At 45.1% G+C, this 26,787-nt stretch overlaps 1 protein-coding gene across 1 annotated transcript in view; it reads left to right on the forward strand.

Annotated features, from left to right (window-relative positions):
• Positions 1-335: 335 nt before the first annotated feature.
• Positions 336-26,787, forward strand: part of SMAD6 (SMAD family member 6) — a 109,967-nt gene continuing 83,515 nt past the window's right edge. Inside the window, exons 1-3 of the mRNA XM_043981352.1 lie at positions 336-2,262; positions 11,409-11,468; positions 17,463-17,540. Coding sequence (XP_043837287.1) covers positions 1,440-2,262; positions 11,409-11,468; positions 17,463-17,540 — 961 coding nt within the window. The 5' untranslated portion in view covers positions 336-1,439. The remainder of the gene's footprint in view (positions 2,263-11,408; positions 11,469-17,462; positions 17,541-26,787) is intronic.

Genomic DNA, 26,787 nt, shown 5'->3' on the forward strand with positions numbered 1-26,787 from the left:
TTTGGGGTGTGTTTGTGTGTGTTGCTTCAGCAAGTGAGTGAGTGTGTTTACATGTGTAACAACTGTTTGTGTAATTGTGTGCCCATTGCCAAAGTGTATGCACCCATCTGTGCCTGTGCAAGTGTGCGAGAGTGCTTGCACAGCCAGCGCAGTCAGGCCGATGGTTAGGGGGTGGGGGTGGGGGTGGTGAAGGGGGTGGGGGCGAGGGCTCGGGCCCGCCCCGGGAGCCAACCCCTCTTGTGCCTCGTTCTTTGCAATGGGACGTGTTCTCCTTTAAGAGTTAAGAAACTTGAAACCTTGTTTGCGCAACAATCGGCGGCGCAGCAGAGAGCCGCCAAAGTGTCTAGACTGGCATATGATGGGAGGCAGCCAATGACTCCGAGGCTCTCCTCCGGGGGCCCTGAGTGTGTGTTTGAGAAGAACAAAAAAGAGAGAGAGAGAAGGGGGGAGAGACAGAGAAAAGCGAAAAGGAAGAAACGCAGAGCGCTGTTTAACCAGACCTCGGAGGGACCACGGGGCGAAGTGGAGTCACTTTTTTTTTGGGTTGCTGCTCTTGCAGCGTCTGTGTGGAGCGCGGAACGGGCAGCGACCTCTGCCTCGGTGGATTGCATTTTTAATTAAGGATTTCCAGCGGCTCTTTGGGATATTTACAATTTCCACTCATGTGTTGAAACCAGCGTTAAAGGGAAACTCCTCCAAGTGCATCCAAAGTCTGGGACCTGATACGGAGTTGGCCTTTTTCCGCACAAAAATTCAGGGTTTGGGGTTTTGTTTGTGTGCGTTGTCTTCTAACTTTTCTTTATTTCTTTTCCTTTTTTTTTCTGAGGGAGGGGGGAGGTGAGTGATTCTTCCTCTCAATCTGCTTTTTGGATTTAGCAAATCTCTTGCTTTAAAAAGCGTTTTGCCTTTTTAAAGAAAGGGTTTAAATATTTCGGGGTGTGTGTGTGTGTGTGTGTGTGTGTGCATTTTTTGCTTTTGGACCCTTCACACAACTTTTAAAGAATTGGTGGTCGATGCTCGGTGTTTTTCACTGGGCATTTCCTGCAGCCCCCTTTAACCTCGGGGGCCGGTGCTTAACCGCGGGAGCAACTTTATAGCCGGGGTCAATGTAGCGCCCCCCACCCCACCCCACCCCCTTGGCCACTTGCTGTTGCTTTCTCTCAAAGTTTTCCTCCCCACTCACCCCCTCCCCACTATCCCCTCCCCACCCATCCCCTGGTCACCCTATCCCCTGGTCACCCCATCCCCGGAGAGCTCCCTCATGTTGCAGCTCTGTTGCGATCTATCGGCGACAGGCTGTGCAGAGTTTGCACGGCGCAGCGCGGCGGAGCTTCATGTGGGACTGCGACCCGTACAGTCACCGCCGCGCTGAGGGTACGGACCCCCAGTAACTGGAGACCTCCTCCTCCCCCCCCACCCCTGGCGCCAAAGGATATCGTATGTTCAGGTCCAAACGCTCGGGGCTGGTGCGGCGACTTTGGAGAAGTCGTGTGGTCCCCGACCTGGAGGAAGGAGGCGGCGGCGGCGGCGGCGGCGGCGACGAGGATGGGAGCTCCGGGAGCCGCGCTGAGCCGGCCCCGAGGGGAGGAGAAAGGGGAGGCTGCAGCCGCTCCGAAATCCGCCCGGTAACCTCGCGGCGGCCCCGGGAGGCAGCAGGGCAGCGAGGCGCCCAGGGCGCAGGGAGGCGCCGGCGCGCTGGGGGCCCCCTGAGGCCCATGTCGGAGCCGGGGGCCGGCACTGGGGCCGGGGGCTCCACGTTGGAGGTGGCCGAGCCGGGAGGCCCTGGCTGGCTGCCGGAAAGCGACTGCGAGACCGTGACCTGCTGCCTCTTCTCCGAACGGGACGTGGTTGGCGCGCCCCGAGACGCCGGCGACCCTCTGGCCGGGGCGCCCCAGGAGCACGGGGCTGGCGGCGGGAGGAGCCGGGAAGCCCGTTCCCGGCTGCTGCTGTTGGAGCAGGAGCTCAAGACGGTCACCTATTCGCTGCTGAAGCGGCTGAAGGAACGCGCTCTGGACACGCTGCTGGAGGCGGTGGAGTCCCGCGGTGGGGTGCCTGGCGGCTGCGTCCTAGTGCCGCGCACAGACCTCAGGCTGGGCGGCCAGCCCGCCCCGCCCCAGCTACTCCTGGGCAGACTCTTCCGCTGGCCCGACCTGCAGCACGCCGTGGAGCTCAAGCCCCTGTGTGGTTGCCATAGCTTCAGCGCCGTCGACAGCCCCACAGTGTGTTGCAACCCTTACCACTTCAGCAGGCTCTGCGGGCCAGGTGAGGGGAATTGGGGGTGAGGATGATCTGGGGTAATCCAGGGGCTGAGTTTGGAGGCAGGATCTGGATTGGGGGGGGGGCCTTCGGAGAAGGACTGGGAAAACCCGTGGGCAACCCCGGGGGAATCTTTCTTCCTTCGGTGACCAGGTGTGTATTTGGTTAACAGCAGCGTCGTGGGGGGGGGGGGGGGAGAGGATCCTTTTAATGCAGTTGGGCTTTCATTGATGTTCTCTTGTAAGTGGGGTACTCTGTGTGGCTCGGTATATACATCGTATACATACCCGCGCCCAGTATACTTGAGATTGAGGTGCGAAGGAGACCGTTCTTGATCTTTATGGAGTTGAGAGAGCAAGTTGAGTCGAAATACACTTTAAAATCATTTTAGGCCAGGTATTCAGCCTCACTTTTCAGGAGAATTTCTACCGGGGAAATATGAACCCACTTTAGGAAAAGGGTGCTGTTTGTCATCTTAATTTTCTCTCTTCTACCCTCATCTTGCTGACAGGGATGATGAATGTGAATGTGAATGTGGAAATAGGCAGTGGAAAAACAGGCTAAGAGGGGTAGACTATAATGAATGACCAAACCGGGGAATCAACCCGAATAATAATAGTTTACTTTTATGTAGTTCAACTATGCTTTCCTCACGCCTACTTTATGAAGCAGGGAGGATTCGTCCCATTTTACAGATAAGGACACTGAGGCTGAGAGACATCATTTGCCCAAGGTCATACAGGATTAAAATAATCTTTGGAGCTAGGTCTCTTAACGCTGATTTTATGGCAAATACTTTGCTCTTTCTAACTGCCCACAGTGGTTATGGTATGGTTCTGCATTTGTTTCTCCTCCTGTGTATTTGTCCCTTCCTGTGACTACACACGGGGATGGCACCGAATAAGTGTTCCTTCCTGTGTCTACACTCTTATTCGGTGCCATTCTGTGGACGCATCCCCTCTGTGCTCCATGCATACGATACCCTACCCTTTCTTAAGTGTGCCTTTGTATTCTGTAACAGTCTTCCTTCTACTATTATCCAAAAGACTTTCAAGAAGTCTCCCGGTATGCCTCTTTACATGGAGTGATACACACCTTGGCCCAGTATCCTTAGTTTCAAAACTTTTGCTTTAAAATGAAAGATTTACACACACACACCCCCACACACACACACCTCAGACCCTCTGGGCTATGGTTCCTGACTGGGGAACCTGAATCTATCTCTGAGATGGGGAACTGAGTATTTTGTTGTTAAACTTTTAACTCCTTCTGTTTTCCTTCCCAACCTCCCGTGACACTCCCCTCTGTCCCCTTTCCTTTTCTTCATCTCCTGGAAGGCTTTCTAGAAAGGATGGGATGGTTTAACCCAAGCTTTTTCTCTGCTTTCCTATCACTGGCAATGGTAACCTGTGTCTTGTGCTTCAACTAGTAATTGGATCATACTGGCCCACAGCTGAGTTAGATGGTGAGGACTGAGGTAGGAAACGGAAAAGAAAGCCAGCCTCACTATGTGCTTATCATTTTCCCCTTCTTCTACTTTCCATCCTGCCCTTCATTGACTAACTTAATTCACAGGATTTTTAAGAGTTGAGGGTTTTTTTCCCTAGTTGGTGGTGGTCAGTTGGGCAAACCTTTTTCATGGTCTTTGGTTTAGAACTGCTGAAAATGGGAACCCTCCCAGCCATTGCATCCTCATCTTTAAAGATCCTTTCCAGCTCTCAAAATCAATGGATTAAGATAATTTAGTTTGATTACTTCATATTACTGATGAGGAAATTGGGGACCCAAGAGCTTAAAAGGATTTGATTAGAGTCACATACACAGAGTTACAGATCTAAAACCAGAATCCAGTTCTCCTGTTTCTCAGTCCAGGGATCTGACCCATCTTCATTCATTTGGGGGAGGGCTTTGGCTTTTTAAACCTTCTTCTATTTCAGGATGTAGGTTTCATTTCAGCATTTGGGGAATACTGGTGGATTCAGGGGAGAGGAAGGCTGTTTCTGCAGCACCTTCATATACTTCATTGACAGGCAGTGTGGGAAGTGGTTAGCTCAGCTTTGGCCTGTATGAGAATTGATTCTTCTGGGTGGGGGTGGGGGGGTGGGAGAAGGAAATGTGGGTAAGAGCTGGTGAGTGGCTTTGAACATCCAGTTTTAAATGCTGCTTTTCTTACTGTCTCTGGCTACAGTCACCCCAGGCTTCCCTCCTCTGGATTCTCCGAAACACATACTTTGTTGTTTCTTTGTTGATTGTGGGATTCAGATGCCCCTAGCCCACTTTGAACCAACAACTTCCCCTGGAAGTGTGGTTTTCCCCCATCTCCACCCGTTGTTTCCCCTCCAAGTCTTTGAAGGGGGTGATCCCATCTTTGACTCCATGGTTAATGTCCTGTCCCTGACAATTTTCTAGAAGAGGCAAAGAATTTTCCAGCCGGTAAGAATCTTAGACACCATCTAGTCTAAGCCACTTCTTTTTACATAAAAAGAAACTGAGGTCTAGGAGAGGGAAGGGAAGGGACTTTCCCAGAGCCACACATCTCCTTAGTACTGACATGGGCTTCTAGGAGTTTGTTCTTTTCTCATCACTTGGGCACAGGAAATCTCTGAATTTGCCCTCATCCAGGGCTGACTCCTTAGCAGACTTTTCCTCTTTCTTCATATCAAATAATAATTTTAAAAATCTATCCATTTAGCACCTCCTTTGTGTAAGGCACTGTTCTTTGAGTGATTTAAAGCGGTATAAGCCAAAGTTCCTATTTTCAAGGACCTTACAGTGAAGAGTTGGGAGAGGCATATATGTGAAAGACATAAATGAATACAAATTTTAATAAAGTGAGACAGTATGTGATAAGTACAAAGTGAGGAATACAGACTTTCAAGACTATAGTATAGAAGGAGGCAATACGTAGCCTGGCCTCCAAGGAGGAGGTATTCCAAATGAAGCTTGGAAGCTTGTAAAGGTATGATAGTTGGAGTGTTCAGGATATAATACTAATCATATAAATGATAATAACAACAGTTAGCATTTATGTAGCACTTTAAGGTTTGCAAAGCACTTTTCAGGTAGTCTTTGATCCTCCCAACAATCCTGGGAAGTGTGGGTGCTATTTGTATCCCCATCTTATGGATGAAGAAACTGAGGCAGAGAGTCCAGAGTCCAGAATCACGTACCTAGCCAGTGTCTAAGACTGAATTTGAACTCTGGTCTTCCTGACCCCAAGTCCCTTGTTCTACCCACCGGCCACCTAGCTGCCTCTTGATAGGCTTCCGATGTTGAGAGATTACAAAGTCTGGTTGGTATGGAATATGATTGCAATTGTAGATACAAGTTCCCCTTCTTCTAAATATGGCCAGATCTTAGATAGTTTGATTTTGATGTTTTGGTGGGGGGGGAGTGATGGGGAAAGGATAAAGGAGGCCTTAGGGCTGAGAATGAAGTGTTAGAAATGGATCTTATGGGCATGGAGTCTTGTTTGCCTGTAGGAGGTGCTGTTATAGGCTACTAGAGTGCTTACCAAATCCTGCCACCCCTAAACCAACATGTCGGTCCTGGGCCTCATTCCAGCAGTTTTCAAGATAGTTTGGATCACAGGTGATGAGAAGATTCACATTTATTTAGTGCTTTATGACTTAAAAAGTAAGGCCTTGAGGGATGGACAGATAACCCAGAGCCACCTCTCCCCCAGTAACACAGAGGAATGGAAATTTATGGAGGAGGACTTGGGTCTGTTTAGCTTCCTGTCCTTACTGATGGTTTTGAGGCCGGAGGCGGAGAGATGGATGACACCCCTCCCAGCCACTTCTCCATCTCCCACCCTATCGAAGTACTGCCAGCCTAGGTCCCACAGCTGCACCAGGCCCTTAGCTGGCACTTGGAAGCCCTCCTTATTCATGTCATTGCAGGAGGATCGAGAAGCAGTGACACAGAGGTGAGGCCTCTGCCCATGTCGGACAATGATAAGAGGAGGTAGAGAGGTTTGTACTGTCTGGCGTGGGCAGTCAGAAAATGATACACAGAGCAATACACAGTATGCTTTTTCTAAATAGATATTAATGCATGGAAGTGTACACACCGCAGGAACATATACTAGGCACAAATACAGTTTCAGAGGATGACCCACCCAGAGTGGCATGCATAGCCAATGTCACCTAGATGCCACAAAGATCCATTTGCATGAAGAGTTCAGGTGGGTAACCCAGATCAGCAGGTACCACCACACTGTAAAGATGCATACATATATATGTACACTCTTGAGAACATAGATTAATATGCATGCAGATACAAGAGCAAGGAAACAGTTAACACCCAACTGATAACAACCCTAGATAACACAGATGTATGTTTGACCATGACACACATAGGTCAACAGATTAAAGACCAGAATACATCCATAGTTGCAAACTCGTACATATTTGAACACACTTATAAGCACAATGAGAATCAAGGCAACACTACTAGACTTGCCTATGTTTCTGGTACACCCTCTCTGAACACTTATGTCTGGGTAGTGATAGAAGATTATCGAGGGTCCTGGAGGAATCAGGAACACCTGAGTTCAAATCCGGCCTGTGACACTAGCCTGTGACACTGACCCTGGGCAAGTCACTTCACCCTCTTTGCCTCAGTTTCCTCATCTGTAAAATGAGCTGGAGAAAGAAACGGCAAACCACTCCAGTATCTTTGCCAAGAAAACCCCAGATGGGATCACAAGAGGGTGGAACTCTACTGAACACCAAGAAAAGCAATATTAGATCACCACCCCTACTCCCCACCCCGAATTGCTAGCCTCTTCCTACCTAGGGATGGGATCCCTCTAGATCTGCCTGTTTTCTCTGTCCCCAGGGAAATGCTTGCTCTCTGCTTGGTGCCTATGTGGACGGAAATTTGAAGGAATACTTTAATCACGGTTCTAACCTGTGTTTAAAACTCCTTTCTACTCAAAGTATCCATTAACTTTGGAATAAATCTCGGGCTCTTGGCTTCACCACTTTTTTTTTCTGTAATTATATTCAGTAAATGACTATTATCTAAATTACGCTGGAGAGAGAGACAGAGACAGACACAGAGAGAGAACTTTTAAATGACTTTAGAAGACAGCCTAGAAAAACACAGGTTTCCCAGGCAAAGAATATAGGAATTAAAACAGACTAAAAAGTTTTTTTTTCTTTTATTTGGCCTGGCATTATCCCTTTGAAATGAGATCAATTTCAAGTTGTGCTTAAAAAGCCCTTTTTTCCCCCCTTCCCCCCTTTCCTAAGGAGGTCCCCTCTGCTATTTAGGTGAAGAAGTGGTGATAATATGCAGTTTGCATATTGCTGGCGCCAGCCGGACTAGCTGTTTATCTGACTGACGGGGGAATCTAGGCAATTAAACGCCTGCCTTTCTTAAAGCTGCAGTGTCTCTTTTCCAACTTGTCTTCCTTTGTTGCGGAGGCACTGGCTTCTCTGGGATGGTGGGGGAAGGTACGCTAGCTGAGGACTGAAAACCGGCCCCAGGATGGGGTGGGAGTGGAAAAGCCCCGGGCTAGGGGGCATGGATCATTTCCTGTGAAAGATGCAGGGGTGGAAAGGCAGAAGACGACTGAAAGTCCCGAAAACACAGACCACACCAGTAAGTTGAAGGAGTTTAACTATCTCCTGGCTTACTTGAGGTCCAGATCCTGAAAGGCGAAAATTCCACCGGGAGCTAACAAAAGTCACATCTGTGATGAATGCTTTCCTTCGAGCTGACTGTAGCCTCGACTTATTCCTGTAGAGCCCTGTAGCTGGAAGAGATTCCTGGATTTTATGCAGATGGATAGCTGTCTGAGTATGCAGGAGGATTGCCTAATTACACTGCTGCTTGCATTTAGAGAGGCCCTGAGGACTCTGGGAGTTCCCCCTTAAGGTTAAAAGCTTGTGCATTTTTATTCTCCTATAAAATAAGCCCACAGCCTTAGCTGCAACAGTCAGACTTTTTTAGAACTGTAATAATGGCTCTCCCTGCAGTTCAGAGTCTCCATGCCTCACCCACCCAACCTTACTCCTTGAACTTGTGTCACTATTTAGCCATCTGAGTGTCATCATGGAAAATCAGGTATCCAGGACATGAGAGAGTGTGGTTTGACGAAATTCTCTTGTTGGTGACCCCTTCAGAGGATGTGAAAATTAGCGTCCAGTGTTAGCACAAACCTGGATCTCTCCCTTTCTTTCTTGTTCAGTTAAGGAAGAATAATTCTGACTTGAGGAGGCTGAAAGGTTCTTTTTTAATCCTCACTGGGAGTCAGGAGATGGAGGTCCCTGGCCCTGGCACTAACTGTCTTGCTTTTTTTACTTTTATTTTTTTTAACCACCTGCTCCCCAATTCATGGCACATAGTAGGTGCTTAATGATTAATAGACAAGACAAGTAACATTGTTTTTCTGGGCCTCACTTTTCTGATCTTGAAAATGAAAGAGTTGAAATAGGTCTTCTGGCCTCTCTAGGCTTTATTAGTCTAAGCTTTTGTCTAGGTCACTGCAATACAATCTGTTCCACTCCCTGCCTTTTTATGTGCCCCTAAGAGAACTTACTGGTTACCCCACCTCTGCACTTATTAAATGGTTCATTGAGCACCATCTTGGTAAGGTAGATGTGGGACAGAAGTTTCTTCTAGAGTTTTATTGCAAAGGCCTCAGTTACCCATTCACACTTGAAGTTACATAACTAACTCTCTCTCTCTCTCTCTCTCTCTCCCTCCCTCCCTCCCTTCTTCCCTCTCCTTCCTCTCCTTCTCCCTCTCCCTCCACTACCACATCAGAACCACTGTCTGGCACACATTTAGTTGGGTTTTAATATCACAGGCTGAGCCCAGCTCTCAGGAGCTGGTGTGGTCACAACACTGGTGATTTAACTCCAGGCAAGGGAGGGGGGGGGCAGATTCTGAAGGCGTCCATCTTGGCCCCGGGTGTTCCATTTCTCAAGCCTGTGGAAGGGATGTTCAGCCTTGGGCAGTGGAGGAAAGTGTGATTTTATAAGTAGCTGTGGAGTGACTTCTGACTCTAGGCCACATCCATTATTGCCAAGTTTTCCATTTCCAATTCTGTGCCATAGGCATCTAGAGGAAGGTTCACAGCCTCCTTTTTGCTATTCTGTGAAATAGGATGGCTTTAATCCAATGAGGAGGTTTTGTGTTTTTTTTTAATAGCCAAAAAACACGAACAAATTCTGAAGTTACAGGATCTGACTGCAGTGGCTCTGCCCTTTCTATTTGGTATTTCTTGCTTATCTAGGTACAGCTGTTTTACCTACAGGCAGTTTCTCAATCCTCACTGGTCCCCAGTCTTCTATGAAACTTCGTAACAGAAGAACTTGAATGTATTGGATGAGGAGGGCCTGATGCCTGACCTTATAGTATAGATGAAGCAGTTCTTCAGCCTTTTCTCTTAAGGGCTCTCTCTTTTTTTCTTTTTTTTAGTGAGGCAATTGGGGTTAAGTGACTTGCCCAGGGTCACACAGCTAGTAAGTGTTAAGTGTCTGAGGTGGGATTTGAACTCAGGTACTCCTGACTCCAGGGTCAGTGCTCCATCCACTGCGCCACCTAGCTGACCCAAGGGCTCTCTTTTTAGTCTCTTCTTTTTGATGTCTTGTCTGGCCTTAAAACCAGGTGCTCTACTTGGGAAAAACCTTTTTAGGTGCTTTGCCTGTTTGCCTTTGTCCACTAACAGCCCTGTCATTTGTCAGCATCGGCCACAAACATTTGTTGAGCTCCTGCTCCGTGTATGGCCCTGTGGGCTTGGTGCTGAGCTCCTGGGCTGCAAGCTCTTTGTGGGCAGAGACACCAGATCTTCGCTATTTTGGATCCCTCCTCCAGGCCCTACCAGCCTTCAGTATGGTACCTTGATTATTTCGAATAGGCACTCAATAAATGTCTGTTAAAGGAATGAGTAAATGAATAAATCACCATGCTTAACCAGGAGGGGGCTTGCTTAGCGTTTTTCCTTGTTAGTATACTACCTGAGAGAGGCAGGCAGTGGGATAACCTGCACCAGATTTGGAATCAGGGGACCTGAGTTAAAATCCCAGGGTCTATGACTTATTTCTTGTGTGACTGTGGACAAATCACTTCATCTCTATGGGCCTTGGTTTCTTCCTCACTTAAACCAGGCATTGCACACTGGATGATTTTCTGGACCCATAGATCTACCTTCCTTGCTGCTTTCTTGAAACAGGTAGAGTCAAGGTTATAAAGAGGGGAAACTTCATTTAATGTAGGGAGCAAAACAACTGCTACTACTGCTACTAATTGTGCCTATTATAATTACGAAAAATACTTATTACCCCTTGGGTCATTACTGATACTCGGGCTAATAATAGTTATTACTGGGTTATTACCACTGAGGTTTTGTTTGAGTTAGGGAGTTGATGGCATTTAGTTTCATTTACCCCAAATGAAGGGTCATTTCATTCATGCAAATTGTTACTTACTTTAGCAAATTGTTACTTCCCTTAAAACAAGAGCCCAAGGAATTCTTCTGAAGGCAAAGTATATGTTTTTAAAGGGGAGTATTTTAAGCAAATGAATGGAAACAACAACAACAAAAAACCCCATAGAAAATAAAGAGATAGAATTTTTTAGAGCAGGAAGAGAATCATAGATCATTTAGCTCTGCTTCTCCCCTTTACCCCTGGTGTGTGTATGTGTGTGTTTGTTTTCCAAATGGGAAAATAGTAGAGGGATTTCAACTTGTATGAAGTCGCATTTCTTGTTAATGGAAGAGCTAGCACTATGGTCTCTGGTCTCTTTAGTCTTGGTCTTAGGCTCTTACCACTCTAAGCCAGTTAAGACTAGTTTTGTTTTGTTTTTAATACTTTACCCAACAGTATTCAATCATAGTTGGCTTTACGGTTCTATTGTATCTCTTGTTGTAATGTATAACCTTATGCCAAAAGAATAATTCACTTTGATGGTATACACAGCAAAGCACAATAAGGACTTCCTGGCGTCAAAGAGTAAGTTGCTGACCCCATGTAGATCTGGGTCTGATTGTTCATGCAAAACTAGAAACCAGCCTGCAGCATCCCATTCCGCTGGACTATTTTTGTATTTCCTACCTAAAGCCAGAGAAACATGAAATCCAAGAGGTTGGACTTACACTATGCCCAGCCCTTACAGTGATCTGTCTTGTTTTCCAGAATCTCCACCACCCCCTTACTCTCGGCTGTCTCCTCCCCATGATGAGCGAAAGCCCCTGGGTAAGTCAACTTTCTCTGTGAATTGTTATGGAAAGTATATATTTGTTTCAGGATTCTCCTTAGAGGTTTCGCCTTTGACCTTGAAGAGTGGGGCAAATTCAGAGAAGCAGCCAAATCACAAATAGGGAGGTAGGGCCAGGACTAGAACCCAGGTATCTGAACTAGTCCAGTGTTACCCATCTCCTTCCTTGATACTCTAATATTAAGGAGTTGTCATATTTGGCATATTTACTCTTCGCCCCCTCACCATGTTTGCTAGACCACCTAACTAACAAGGTGATCTTGCTGAAATTCCCACATGCTTTAAACTTGTAAAAACTCCCTCCTCTTGCCCATCCATTGCCCCCAACTTGAAGTGTGGACATACCTCAAAGCTGCCCCTGGAAATCCCAGAATTCATTAGTAAGCTGATGATGGTGGTCAGAAGCTAAGGATCATTGGCAACAGGACCTTATTGGAAATGAAGGTCTGCATACACCATACTGCCTTTAGGCACCTATAGACCTATTCTGGAACAGCTAGGTGGCACAGTGGATGGAGTGTTGGCCTTGAGGGAGTGAGGAAGACCTGAATTCAAATCCAGCCTCAGGAACTTCCTATCTTTGTGACCCTGGGCAAGTTACTTAACCTCTGTTTGCCTGTGTATCACTACCTTGTCAAAAAACGGTGATCCACTGGAGAAGAAAATGGCCAACCACTCTAGTATTTTTCCCAGGAAAACCCCATGGACAGAGGTCTACAGGGTCACAAAGAGACAAACACAATTGAAACAACTGAACAACAAATACAGCTGTCCTAAGGGGGAGGTTCACAGTGGAGTGACACTTATTATTGTTATTAATTATTATGATTGTTATTATTATTGATTATTGTTGTTGTTATTTAAATATGAAACTCTCAGTTGAGTCTCCTTGCCTTTAAGTGTTTGAATTTTATCTTTCTCTGTATTCCTCTCCCCCTAACTTGATTCCCATGTGAATAAAGTTTTAACTATAAGCAGATGGCCCCCCTCTTTCCCAAAAGCGTGGAGCAAATGCCAGGCTACTGGATTTTGTACTTTTGAAGTAGTCCTGGAGGGGAAAATAAACAAAACAACTAAAGTATCTCACTACCTTATAGCCTCTGAAGTGGGATAGTTCCCTCAGCCTGGAATTCCTTTGCTCATCATTAACCTTTGTATGACCTTTAAACATTGGCCTGTCATAGATGAATGTATTTCAGCTTTTCCATCCATGGGGGGTAGGGTTAGTCCTGCCTTTTCTTCCCATCTTGTGTACTTGTACTTCTGCTCCTGAGTTCATATTTAGACTAAATATGTAGGGCATTAAATCTTTGTTGAAAGAGGTTGTTTATTCCCTTTGATTTATGCCAAGAATTTCACCTGAGCGGAAACAGCTTTGGAACATCTGGAAAAGAATGCTGATTGGTAAATAAAATGACTGGCTTAGACTATATGAATGTACATATAAATAGACCTACATGTTGCTAGATAGCACTATATAGGCACATTTGTTATGAGAGAGAGAAAACATAGTTATCCCTTCCATGTGGCAGGGGCTAGGGGTGAGGTTCTTCCTCCCAATCTAGAAAAGCCTTGAAAAATTTTTTGGCCCTCCCTTCCTAGGAAGTCTGAATTATTATAGTATTAAGTGATAAAATATTTTGATATTTTACAACATTGTTCCTATATTTTATGCATTTTTGAGTTTCTAAACTCCTTTCTGTGTTGTCTGCTGGCCTTTGAGTGTCATCTGTGACTTTCACAAAACTCTCCCCAAATTCCCATTTAATTTCTCATGCTGGCTGTGATGTGGAAGGGATAACTATATATTGTTTTAAAACAACAAAAAACCACAACGAAGTACGAGGCATGATTCAGGTCCAGCAAATTAAAATGTTGGAGGTTCAGTAGGTTCATGAGATAAAGCATTATGGATTTTGGTCTCTTATTTAATAGGAGTAAGAACCTCATCAATTAGCAGTGGACTAGAGAACCCTGGGACAGAATCAGGGGGACTGTGTATTCTGGTGTAGGAATTGATAGATTGGTGCCCTGGTGGCTGAAGTGAGTTGTTGCATTTTCCTGAATACCAATAGAACAGCTTAGTGGGCTTCCCTTAAGGGACCAGAGCTTATCAAGTCAGATTTGGTCAAAAGGAAAGCACTGATGACATACATTCTAATGAACAACTGAAAATTGTACTTTCTCTTAAAGGCTCCTTCCCATTTCTGTTTCAGTGGTATGTGTTGAAGTTTGACCTCTCCAGAACATAGCCTAGTGGAGAGGATGTTGTAAATGCCCTAAAGTGAATGTAAGAATAGAGCTCAGGGCAGCTAGGTGACGCAGTGGATAAAGCATCAGCCCTGGATTCAGGAGTATCTGAGTTCAAATCCAGCCTCAGACACTTGACGCTTACTAGCTGTGTGACCTTGGGCAAGTCACTAAACCCCCATTGCCCCGCCAAAAAAAAAAAAAGAATAGAGCTCATATGGGGCAGCTAGGTGGCACAGTGGATAAAGCGCCAGCCTTGGATTCAGGAGGACCCAAGTTTGAATCTGGCCTCAGACACTTGACACTTACTAGCTGTGTGACCCTGGGCAAGACACTTAACCCCCATTGCCCTACCAAAAAAAAAAAAAAAAAGAACAGAGTTCCTTCCAAAAAGATGAAGGTACATACAACTGTGGAATGTGCTTAGAAACCTTCCAGCCTATTCATTTGACAGAAGAAGAGATTGAGGGCCAGATAAGAAAAGTAATTTGCCTAAGGTCATAGCGTTCACTCTGGTATCAGAACCAGAGGAAGGAACATAGAGACTTATCTTTTATATCCTAATGTCTACCCTGTGTGGTGGAGGCTCTCATGAGCACCAAATAGGCCCCCAAAGCTGGAAGGATCTGGCCTGACTCAGGCCTGATGGAAGGAATGAGCAAATATGGACCTCTTCCACTCCCCACCCCCCACCCCTCCCAAGAGCAGGCCACAGCCTATCCCTAGAGCTAGGCCTGGAGTCGAGGTCTCCTGACTCCCTGTCTTCCTTCTTCCTCTCATCCCATACTCAAAATAATTACTTTCTTATTTAGTACAATGATTCCCGTGACTAATAGGAGAATACAAGACTAGTATAATTGAGGGAATACTGGATTTGGAGCCCTTCTCTGGGCTCACAGCCTACCTCTGCTAACCTATTGGCAAGTGACTTGACCTCTGAGTTGCAGTTTTCTTACTTGTAAACTATAGAAGTTGGTAAAGATTTCTAAAGTCCCTTCCAGCTCTGGGCCCTGTGATGTGCCCAGAGGAAAAACAAATAAAGACTTATGTCACATATTGTCCCCACACTCAAAGCCTCTTCCCCTGTTTTCCCATGGTATGTACACATTTTAGTAAGTTTAAAAAAACCAAAGCAAACAAATGTGGCGGTCAGAGGATGCCATTCTGAGAGTTCTGACCCTTAACAGGTCCACATGACCCAGAGTCATGGAGTGTATTTCCACAGCCTTGTGGGATGCCCATTGATAGTGTCAGCCTAAAGGGGACAGCTAGGTGGTGAAGTGGATAAAGCACCGGCCCTGAATGCAGAAGGACCTGAGTTCAAATGTGACCTCAGACACTTGACACTTACTAGCTGTGTGACCCTAGGCAAGTCACTTAACCCTCATTGCCCTGGGGGGGGAAAAAAAGGTGATGTTAGCCTATGGGAAAGGGTCCTAGATCCCATAGTGATGAAGGCAATTGAGTAATGAGTTCATGACCAGATACATGATGCCTCTAAAAAATGACACACTGCCATCATTGATCCCTGGTGTAATCATGGTGTTTTGCGTGTGTACTCAGAAATAAGTAAATAAGAAAATCTGAAAGAGTGGTAGTATCCTCTGTGATGTTGGCTCATTGGAAAGAGTAACCATGGGGGCTGGGGAAGGGGAGTCTCTCTCTCTCTCTCTCTCTCTCTCTCTCTCTCTCTCTCTCTCTCTCTCTCTCTCTTTCTCTCTCAGTCAGGGTTCTGACTTGTCCAGGGGCTCAAAGGTAGTAAGTGTCAAGTGTCTTGATGCAGGATTTGAATTCAATTCCTCCTGAATCCATAGCTGATGCTCTTATCTACTGCACCCACTTGGCTGCCTGGGGGTGGGGATTGAAAAACCCTCTGGTCTTAAGAAGCCACTGTGAAGCCATGGGAAAGGATGCTGGATTTGGGATTGTAGGACCCAGGTTCAAAGTCTGGTTCTGCCACTTCCTGTGTGACCTTGGGCAAGTCATCTCCCCTGGGTCTCACTTTCATCATCTATAAAATGACAGGGTTGGGTTAGATGATGTGTGATTCTTGAATCTATGACTATAATTAGGCTTCAGCCTACAGTGTGGTCCCATGTACTCAAAGGCAACATCCTGTTGAACACTGGTTTGGGAGGACCAGGGTTCATATGCTAGCTCTACTCCTTTATAAGCAGCATGACCTTGGGCGAGTCACTTTATTCATCTTGGTCTCAGTTTCCTCATCTGTAAAATGAGACAACTGGACCTCGTGATCTGAGATCTCTTCTACCTCCAGCTCTCAGAAAACAGTATTTCTTAGCATCTTCTTTTGTGTCCTCTAGTTTTAATTTTCTGCCCCATACAAGTCAAGATGTTTTTAACAGCAAGTAAGTTTTTAGTCTTTTGATAAACATCTTAAAAGGTTTTTTTTTTATTTTTAAACCACATTATTATTATTTTTTGTAAACCAAAGGGAGCTAGTTTATTTCTGAGCCACTGTGATCCCACGAGGAGGAAGAGATAAAAACATATAACTAAACATCATCGCATCTGGCAAATGGGACCGAGGGAGGACAAATTGGTTAATATTTCATCTTCTTGGTCACCCCCCATTCCTCCACCCCCACCCCCAGGGCATTTGGTAAAAAGAAAAAATGCAAAGAACACCAAAGGAATTCCAACTAGCTCATGCCTATCCTAGGCAACTCTGTTGCAAGACTAGGCAATGTGGCCTAAAACCCAAATCGTCTTTCCAAGGAGGGTGAGGTTAGCCATCTGGCGATACAAGGTACCCATGAGTGAGTGTACAAGACTGCAGTTATGCCAACAGTATTCCTGAGGGAAGTCCTTGCAGATAAGACTTTTCCAGCAAGCCCTGGTACCCTGCCTTGGGTGAGGGGAACACCCCTGTTGGTAGCAAAGGCCACCATGTGATCCAGGAAAATTTTTCCAAGTGAGCTTACCCTGAAATGAATCTATTTGTTAAGTAAACAGAGACTGTCCAAGAAGCAGACACTCAAAGCAAAGAATTTCCCTTCCAATCCTAATTATGCTGCAGATAGGGGGGAAAAAGAATGAACAGCATATGAACTTGTTAAAACAACAGGGCTGAGGTTGAAATCTGCTCTGTGGGTCGGTTTGATTGAAAAAAAAAGGAAAAAAGTTAATCTGGGAGCAAACACTTGAGCGCTTAATTAGAGGGGTGTAAGCAGGACAGAGTAAGGATGACTGTTAACTTGTTAAAACAAAGTTGCCTCAGCCTCAGCGGGGAGGAAGGAAGGAAGGAAGTAAGGAAACAAGAAGAAACAGCTTCAAGAATTTTAATGGTTGTAATTAAGTATAGCAACTATGAATTGTTTAGGGGCTTAATTTAACCTTACTCAAGTAAGCACCAAGTTTCTACTTGTTTGATCCCCTGAACCTCATTTATTTCTGTGGTCAAAGCAATTGAAACTTATTCAGCTTGTAGGGCAGTGAAATAAATAGAACGTCAGCATTTTCCCCGAAGAGTTGGGGGGCAGGCTGGCTTTGTCTGGCTCCATTGTGGGATGGGGCTGAAGGGTTGTCAGGAACCTACTCGGGCCACCCTGCCCTTTTTGAGGAGAGAGGGAGAGACAGAGGGAAAGGAGGGAGGGGAAGACAGACAGACAGACAGACAGACAGACAGACACACACACAGAGCATGTACTCACGAGAGAGAAACATAAACCACTAATTTTTTTCTTCTTTTCCTCTTGCAGATTTATCTGATTCCACGTTGTCTTACACTGAAGCAGAGACCACCAATTCCCCAAACATCACGCCTGGTGAATTCTCAGGTTGGGAATTTTCATCATTGGATATTACTTTTCTGTTAAAATATATAAGAGGGGACAGGTGGTGTTAGGTTGGATGGTTTAAAAATTCTCACTTTTCTTCTCTCAATATCCCCCCCCACACACACACACCTTTTTCTCAAGTGGGAGAATTGCCAAATGTTGAAATTAAATAGAGCCAACTCTTAATTGCTACAGGTTCTGGGGATGAGGGGGAGCCCACATTAGTGAAATCCACAGATAATTCCATAAGGAAAAAACCTGAAAAATCTTCTTTTAGCCAGTAGTTTCCATCTAGTCCCTTACAAAACTTGTGGGTTGTGTGTGTAAGTGAGCTTTCTTTCTGTGGAGACTCCTAAGATTGCTACATATTTAGACCTTCAGTAATAAGTGGATATAGTCATGAGTGCATAATTATATTGGTGTATATATTTTAGGTTATGCATATATTCCAATCCAACACTTGCCACACACACACACACACACACACACACACCCTACGTCTTCCTTTTAGCTATTAGTTCCTTTTACCCACCATCTTAGAAGAAGAAAAGGAACACAGAAGCTTTTCTTATATTCCCCAGTGACCCCCTCTGTGGTAGAAGGTTTCACGTGCATCAAACAGGCTGCCAAAAGCTAGAAGGAACAGGTCTGGCTCAGGCCCTACAGAGGGAATGACAAGTGTAGCAGACCACAGTGTTACTAATTTAAGTATTGGGAAATGGATGCTGGTGTGTGGAGAGCGTTGAGAAAGCATCGGAATGATGCAGGGCATGAGTGAGAAGCCCTAGAAGTGGCAAGTTGGCCATGTTAATCCGATTATATTCTATCACATTGGTATTGAATGTTTCCTTACAATTTCTTTGTCAAAAAACATTAGGGCTTGAGGTGAAATGCTGAACTGTGGGTGCAGGATCCTCATGGTAGATGAGGTCTTTGCATGGGGCAAAAGGGAGAAGCATGTTGAACTGGGAAAATGACTTGCAGTGGAGATTTTGTTTTCAGTGGCAATGAACCAGCTGATAGATTGCAAGCCTTGGAGTAGTAGCAAGTCCAAGTTAGAGACATGACAGCAGATGATGTTCACCCTATGGACACTTCTTTATTCTGTAGCTTCCTTGGAAGAGATCCCCATCTCCTTCTACCCTGTCCATTCATTCTCTACTTCCTCCCCTTCTCATTCTCCACCTTCTTAAAGGCGAGGTGTCCTCCAAAAAAAAATCTTAAAACAAAGTCAATTTTTGTTTTCTAAGACCCTCAGGAGTTTAAGAGGATTCGCCTTCCCCTCGAAAATGGGCAGGACAATCACAAGATGATAAAACAAGCAAGCCATTCATTCATTTGGCATTTCAGCAAGGCTGGTGAAAGGCACTTCTGGCTTAATTAAGTTTTTATTTGTGAATATTAATTTCTATCCAATCAAACTATATATGTATGTATATATATAAATGAAATGGAATTGGGGCAGCTAGGTGGTGCAGTGGATATAGCACTGGCCCTGGATTCAGGAGTACCTGAGTTCAAATCCAGCCTCAAACACTTGCCACTTACTAGCTATGTGACCCTGGGCAAGTCACTTAACCCTCACTGCCCTGCAAAAAAAGAAGAAGAAGAAGAAGAAGAAGAAGAAGAAGAAGAAGAAGAAGAAGAAGAAGAAGAAGAAGAAATGGAATTGTGCTTAATTTTGTTTTAAGGATTTTGTGATATTGGTTCTCTCTCTCTCTCTCTCTCTCTCTCTCTCTCTCTCTCTCTCTCTCTCACACACACACACACACACACACACACACACACACACATCCAAGATGGTCTCTGGGTTGTTATAAGAGCTAGAAAGGTTTTGGGATCTTAATTCTAGACCTGAACAGGACCTTAGAGGTCATCTAATCCAGCTTCCTCCTTTTACTGACCTGGCAGCTGAGGCCCAGAGAGATTAAGTTCCATAGCTAACAAGTTGGCACTGAGTGTATGCCTTCTTACACCAATGGCCCGTATGGGGCCAACAAGGACCATTGACCCCATGATTGGTTGATCTGAAGTGGGACCAGTACTCTTGGAGAAGTAGGTCATGCTCTTGGATAGTGGGTATCCTTGGAGGCTCATGGAGTGTCACTCTAGGAAGGGTCCGACCTTTGTAAGGTTTGTCTTTGGGTTGGGCATTTCATTGCTGTGTTGTGTCACTTACTCTTCAGTAGAGTGTGTCAAGTGCCAGATACTTGGGCCTCGTAGATGTTGCACATAAGTGCAGACAGCCTCATCATCATCATCACAAAGCCTGTAGCTAATTGTATATGGCACATGTACAAAGGGAACTATCTAGAGCTGGCTTAGTGTAGTTGTAGCATTTTCCCTATCTCTAAAGTGGCACTGAGTTTCTGGCAGTGCCACTCATGGTCCTCAGGGATAAGAGAAATTAATAATAATAATGATAGGGGCAGCTAGGTGGGGTAGTGGATAGAGCACTGGCCCTGGAGTCAGGAGGACCTGAGTTCAAATCCGGCCTCAGACACTTGACACTTACTAGCTGGGCAAGTCACTTAACCCCAATTGCCTCACCAGTCATCATCATCATCATCATAATATTGATAATAATAAATAGCTAACATTTATCTAGTACCCACTGTGTACCAAGCACTGTTCTAACCACTTTACAAATAATATCTCATCCTTAAAACAACTCTATTATCCCCATTTGACAGTTGAGAAAACTGAGGCAGACATGTTAAGTGACTTGTTGAACTCAGATCTTCCTGACTCCAGGCCCAGAACCCTACCCACTGTGCCACCAATGCTAGAGAATTTCCTTCACAGGGGTTTTACTGATAGAATTGGCACTTAATCACAGAGTAGGCCTTCTTCTTGGCACTGTGTCCCAGCTCTGAGTGATGGTGGGTTAGCTGGTGTCTCCCTGGGATGCCAACCAACAGATGAGAATTCTACTTTGGCAACTGGATACAGCAACTTCCTTCATTGTCCTGAAGCCAGTCCCTGGCCAGTGGTGACTTATGGCTCTCCCACTGGCCCATTGCCAGTTATCAGCTCAGGACTCCCTTTGGGTACTCAAGATGGGCATAAAGGTTGGCCTCCTCACCACACCCAGGGTGCTTCATGTTGAGTGTTATCTGCCACTGGTGTTTGCCTCATACAATGAAAAGACCAGCACCAGTTCCAGAGCATTCTATTTTTATCCAGGCTCCAGCGTCTGAGGTCAGCTTTCCTGTTGGTGTGGCTAAGGCCCATTTTGGGATTGAGGGAGTATTTAGACACATCTACAGGTCAAAGGCAAGGGTATGCACAGCAGAGAGAGATGCCCTGCTGTGGTACCTGGGATGGGGATGCCCCTTCTGGGTCCTAAGCAAACTCATAGAGCTAGCAGGAAGTTTGTCTCTGATGTCTTCCTGATTCTCCCTCTGCCCCTCTCTTTGACCTCTATGCTTCTCTTCGTCAATGACCCACATCTATCAGTATTAGACCTCTCTTTGCGAATGGTCTATGGTATTACCCTCTCACCCTACTTGACCCAAGTCTCCCCCATACTCCAAAATTGTCTGTCCCCAAATTCTTACTTTCTTAATTTATTAGCTAAGCTTATTGGAAAATCCTGGTGTCCTCTTGACTAGAGTAATGCATTCTAAGGTGTGGGTGGTTGACAGGCTTATTGGGATAGATATTTATTCAATTCCCAAAGTCCCAATAAATCAATTAGATAATGCCCCACTCTTTTTTTTTTTTTTTTTTTTTTTTTTAGTGAGGCAATTGGGGTTAAGTGACTTGCCCAGGGTCACACAGCTAGTAAGTGTTATGTGTCTGAGGCCGGATTTGAACTCAGGTACTCCTGACTCCAGGGCCGGTGCTCTATCCACTGCGCCACCTAGCTGCCCCTATAATGCCCCACTCTTAAAGGAGCTTAGTCTCTAGCAGAGGAGCTCAAATTGGCACATAAATAGCTAACCTAGAATACTGATGGGAAAATGACAAGTGAATAAAGGAAATGGCACAAGATTTTGACAAGATTCACAGGAGGGGAAAGGTTGCTTCTGAGAGTTGGACCAGATAAGGTTTTGTGGAGGAGAAGAAATTTGAGTTGGACTTTGAAGAGGTGGATGGGGGGGGGGATATCTTCAGTAGGGGGGCATTCCAGGCAAAGGGAATGATGTTTGGGGTGTAGAGTCTAATTTGATTGGCATGCCAGGGGGAATACTGTGAGGCAGGTTAGAGATATGCAATTGAAAGGAGGAGCTTATTAATTCAAAATACTGTTTAATTAGTGGAACTTAGGGGTGGGAGAGACACATTTCTGACCACCCCTGTTCTGGCCTACCATCCCTACCTTTGTAGTCTTGACCCTGTTGTTGATCAGTTCAACCCAACACCACCAGCTACCTGTGAATTCCTAGCCTTTTCAACTCTTGCCAGTCAAGCCTTGCCTAACTCCAACTCTCAGTTGTCACTGCTGCCCAACAGCTCTTTTCAAGTGTTGTTGAGTACTGATGACTGGGTTAACTACAAATTTATGTTATCTGATCTCAGCTGAGCTCTCCTTTTATTCTTCCCTGATAGACTCTGTCCCATTCTCCACAGCAGGGACTCCAAACTTTCTCTCTCTTTAATTTTTTTTTTTTTTGGTGAGGCATTTGGGGGTTAAGTGACTTGCCCAGGGTCACACAGCTAGTAAGTGTCAAGTGTCTGAGGTCAGATTTAAACTCAGGTCCTCCTGAATCCAAGGCCAGTGCTCTATCCACTGTGCTACCTGGCTGCCCCCAAACTTTCTCTCTCTTTAAACCATCACCTCTCTGATACGTGTCAGCAGAGGACACCCTAGCTGATGAGAAAATTCCATTCATTGTAAGCTGCTGCTCCTCCTCTTGGCCAGACCATAAAACCTCCCCTGCGTCGTCCTCTATTCTCTCTTCCTTTGCTTTAGTCTCTAATGAAAACATGGCCCTTCTGCTTCCTGGAGCAAACCACCCACAGCTGTCTCTTACTAAAGTGTGTCTCCTTAGTCATTCCTTCTCTTTCTCTGATCTTCAGTATCTCCTTGCCCACTGATTCTATCCCCATCACCTGTAGACATGCCCAATTGTCCTGTTCCTTAAAAACCAACAAAACAAAGTGCTTCAGTTGGACCTGACTTCCTCCTCTCAGATTATCAACCTGTATTCCTCCCCCGCCCCCATTTCCCTTTCAGAAACTCCTAGAAAAGCAGTCTCTACTGCTCTCTCCATTTTCTTGACTCCCACTCATGTCTACACCCCTTGCAACCTAGTGGAAACTGAAATTTGTGTCCAGTGTCACCAGTGACAGGGGAGACAATGGAATTAGAGTCAGAGGACCTGGATTCAAATCTCAACTCTGTGACCCTTAGACAAATCCTCTTGTACTTTTTTGAGTCTTCCTTCTCCTCGACTTATGCAGCTTTTGACATTGGCTAGCATTCCCCATCTCCCTTGGCATTGATGACATTGCACCATGTCCTTACTCTTTCTCTGATCATTCTTTCTCAGGCTTCTTTGCTGCTTCATCATTTTCCTCCTGCCTATTAAGTGAGGGGGTCACCCAAATTCCCAGATTCTTAACTATCCAATCAGAATCCATCTGGAGACTAGTCCCATATTTCCAGCAGCTTGCTGTCCATCACCATCTGGGTGTCCTGTCAATATCTCCATCCAAAATGTCTAAGATAGAACTTTTTTCTTAAACCCATCCAATTCTCCAAACTTCCTGATACTTCTCAATGATACCTGGAATCCATCTGAACACACAGATTCACAACCCTGGAGTCCTCTTGGATTCTTTTCTCTCCCTCACCCCTGTATTCCATTTAGTTGCCTAATCTCATGGATCCTATTTCCACAGCACCTCTTTTCTCTTTCCCTTTATCTGTACTCCTACAGCCTAGTTAACCCTTATCACTTTTTGCCTGGACGATTGCCATAGCCTTCTAGTTGGTCTCCCAACTTCTAGCCTTTCCCCAATCCGATCCATCTTTCAAACAACTGGCAAAATGATACTCATAAAGCTGAGTCTGACCACATCATTCTCTAAAAGTGGCTCCCGGTGGTCTTTAGGTAGACAAAATCCTTAGCTTGGCTTTTAAGACCCTCTGTAAACCTGGCTTCCATTTATCTTTCTAGTCTTATTTCACGTCACTTCCTTTCAAATACTGTCCATTTCATTCATACCTGCCTACTAGCATTTCCCTGTATATGACATTTGGTCTCCCACCTCTTTGCCTTTGCATGTGGTACAGGTTGTTCACCATGGATGCGGTACTCTTATTCCTCTTGGAAATCCCTAAATTTCTTTCAAACAACAGTTCAGGAACTACTTTTTGCATGAGATCTTCTGCTGGTCTCATTCCCCAGCCATTCATCTACTTTTTAGTACTGTTGTTTCTCCCTTGGCATTATTTTGTATAACTTTTCATATGCCTTACATTTACATGATTTTCCCCGTTAGTATAATGTAATATCCCTGAGGCCTAACATAATGCCTCACTTAATAGAAGTTAAATAAATGTCCAATTGTCTCTGAATATCTCTGTAAGGAAGATAAGGCAGTAATCAGTGTGAAGGATAGAGTGGAGGTGGGAAGACTTAGGAAGCTTTCAGAAGAGTTCAGGCAGGTGACACAGGCCCATACTAGAAGTAGCAGTAAGAATAGAAGGGGCATGGAGCAGCTAGGTGGCGCAGTGAATAGAGCACCGGCCCTGGATTCAGGAGGACCTGAGTTCAAATTTGGCCTCAGACACTTGATACTTACTAGCTGTGTGTCCCTGGGCAAGTCACTTAATCCTCATTGCCCTGCCAAAAAAAAAAAAAAAAAGAATAAGAAGAATAGAAGGGGCAGGATGTGAGAGACAATGTACTCATGGAATCACAGGCTCATAGGAAAGGAGAGTTAGATCATTTTGACTGGACAGATCATTCACAGATGCCTTTTATGGAGTAGGTATCCATGGGTCTTGGTAACTACTTGGTGGGAAAGGAGGGAAAGGAGTCAAAAAATAATTCCAGCATTTCAAACACGGGATGAACACTAGTGTCAGCCAGAGAAGAGAACTGGTGAAATTAGAAGTTGGAAACGAGTTTTTCCAGGAAGATACTAAAGTTGGCTTTGGATTTGTCGAGTTTGAAGGGCTCGTGTGAAATCCAGGTGGAGTTGACTCCTTTTCACAGAAGTGTAGATTTAGGTCTAGAAAGGAACTGAGAAATCATCTAGTCCCAGCTTCTTATTGTACAGGTGAGGAAACATGTAGGTGATGAGTGACAGAACTCAGATGGTACTCTACCTACCGCTCTGGGTCTACCGCTTGGGGAGGGATCAATTTAGGAGTCAGCTATCATCTGCTGTAGAGTTGAAGCCCTGGCAGTTATTGAGGGGGAAAGATAAGAGGAGCAAGGGCAGAATGTTGGGAGAATACCCCGTTTGAAGGGGTTGGGAAGAAGTTGAGGAGTTGATGTAGAAGCAGCGAATGGGGTAGGAGTATTTGTGTTAGAAGCCACAGGAGGGAAGAGCATCCAGGAGTGGGTGGATGGTGATGTCACATGCTTCAGGAAGGCTGAGGAGGATGAGATTTTCTTAAAAGGGCATTTGAAAAAGGCCATTAGAAGATCATCTTTGACCTTTGAGAGGACAGGAGCCAGATGGTAAGTGGGTGCTGAAGAGCTGGAGGGTTAGGGTTAGATTCTTTTAAGAAGTTTGTGAGTGAAGGGGAGGAAAGATAGGGAACAAGCAAGACAGTAAAAGGGATTTTTTTAATATTGGGGGAGATCAGCTTTTGATTGTAGGAGATCGAGAGAAAATGAGAGGGAGAATGAAAATGAATGAGAAAAAAGAATGATTCAGGTAATGAGTGGCAGAGCAAAGATTTGGGCCTTAGTGAAGAGTGGGGAATACTTCTGAAAAAAGAAGGGAAAGAAGAAAAAATGGCTGATTCTCCTTCTAAGTTTTAAGGAATTGAGAAGGTGTGTCCTGTCAGATCCCATAGGTCATTTGATAGGGGATGGGAAGGCAGTTGGGGCTTTAAAGAGAGAGGAAAAAGTCTGTGGGCATTCACATAGGGAGTCAGTAAGAGTAGAATAGCAGGATTACCCAGAATGAATCTAGTTCCAAAGGATAAATCTAGGCAGAAGCTACCTGAAGGTAAATTTCAGTTTTCTAATGATTAGAGCTACCTAAATACTGACTTACCACTTATATGCAAGGCAGAGCTTTGCATTTCCGGACAGTTCTTTTCAAAGCCTACTCATCCTTCAAGCCTTATATAAATCCCAACCAGCCCTTCCATGTCTTCCCAGAGCACCTTATCTCACAGATCTCTTCTTCCTTCAGATAAAACAGAGTCCCTCTGTACAAGACTCTTATGTGAGGTACCTAATGTCCGGGCCACTTCACACTCAGGCTTTTTCTAGCCCTTGGATCAGCTTGTATTGGTATCTCACACATGCATTATTTTACTTTTAAAAGATACTTTTTTGTGACAGATTTCAGTTTAACTAGCATGTATTTTGTCTCCCCACTGCACCATCAACCCCAAAAAGAAAAGCAAAATCCTTGTCACAAGCAAGGTCACGCAGGCATCGATCATAGAATTATAAATTTAGAGTTAGCAGAGGCCTTAGAGGCTGTCATGTGCAGTCTGGAGATTTTACACATGAGGGAAGTGAGGCCACTGAAGTGACATCCAAGGTTTGAGAAATAGTCAGTGGCAGAGGTGTAATTCCAGCACCCCTTCCCTAGCGTCTTGGGCCGGGGAAAGAAAGAGTACCAGTTACAACTGTCTGAGTGAAAATCGGGTCTCAAACACTGAACCTCCGTGCCTCAGTTTCCCTCAATTGTAAAATGGGGGTAATAATAGGACTACCTTCCAGGATTGTTGCGAGGATCGAATGAGATTGTAAAGTGCTTAGCACAATTCCTGGCACATAGTAGCTGTTAATAAATGCTTGCTCCCTACCCTTTCCCTTCATAGATGAGTAATACCACCCCCCCCACCAGGTTGCCCTACCCTTTCTGTTGCTAAATCTGCAAGGTACCATCATGTATTCTTTGCCTCATTTAGCAATTCAGGCCATGTCTTGTAAGTTTGTGATCTTAGAATTGTTGAGTTGCCCTTGTTGGACATTCCAGACTTGGTTGGAAGGAGAACACAGTTGCAGCCCTTGTAAGTCATACCTTTGGGTGGCTCCCTGCATGAGGGATGAGGGAGTAGGGAAAGGAGGGTCTGTATAATTATAGCAATGTCGGTGTA

This window comes from Dromiciops gliroides, chromosome 2 (genome assembly GCF_019393635.1).
Source record: "Dromiciops gliroides isolate mDroGli1 chromosome 2, mDroGli1.pri, whole genome shotgun sequence".
Lineage (NCBI taxonomy): Eukaryota > Metazoa > Chordata > Mammalia > Microbiotheria > Microbiotheriidae > Dromiciops > Dromiciops gliroides.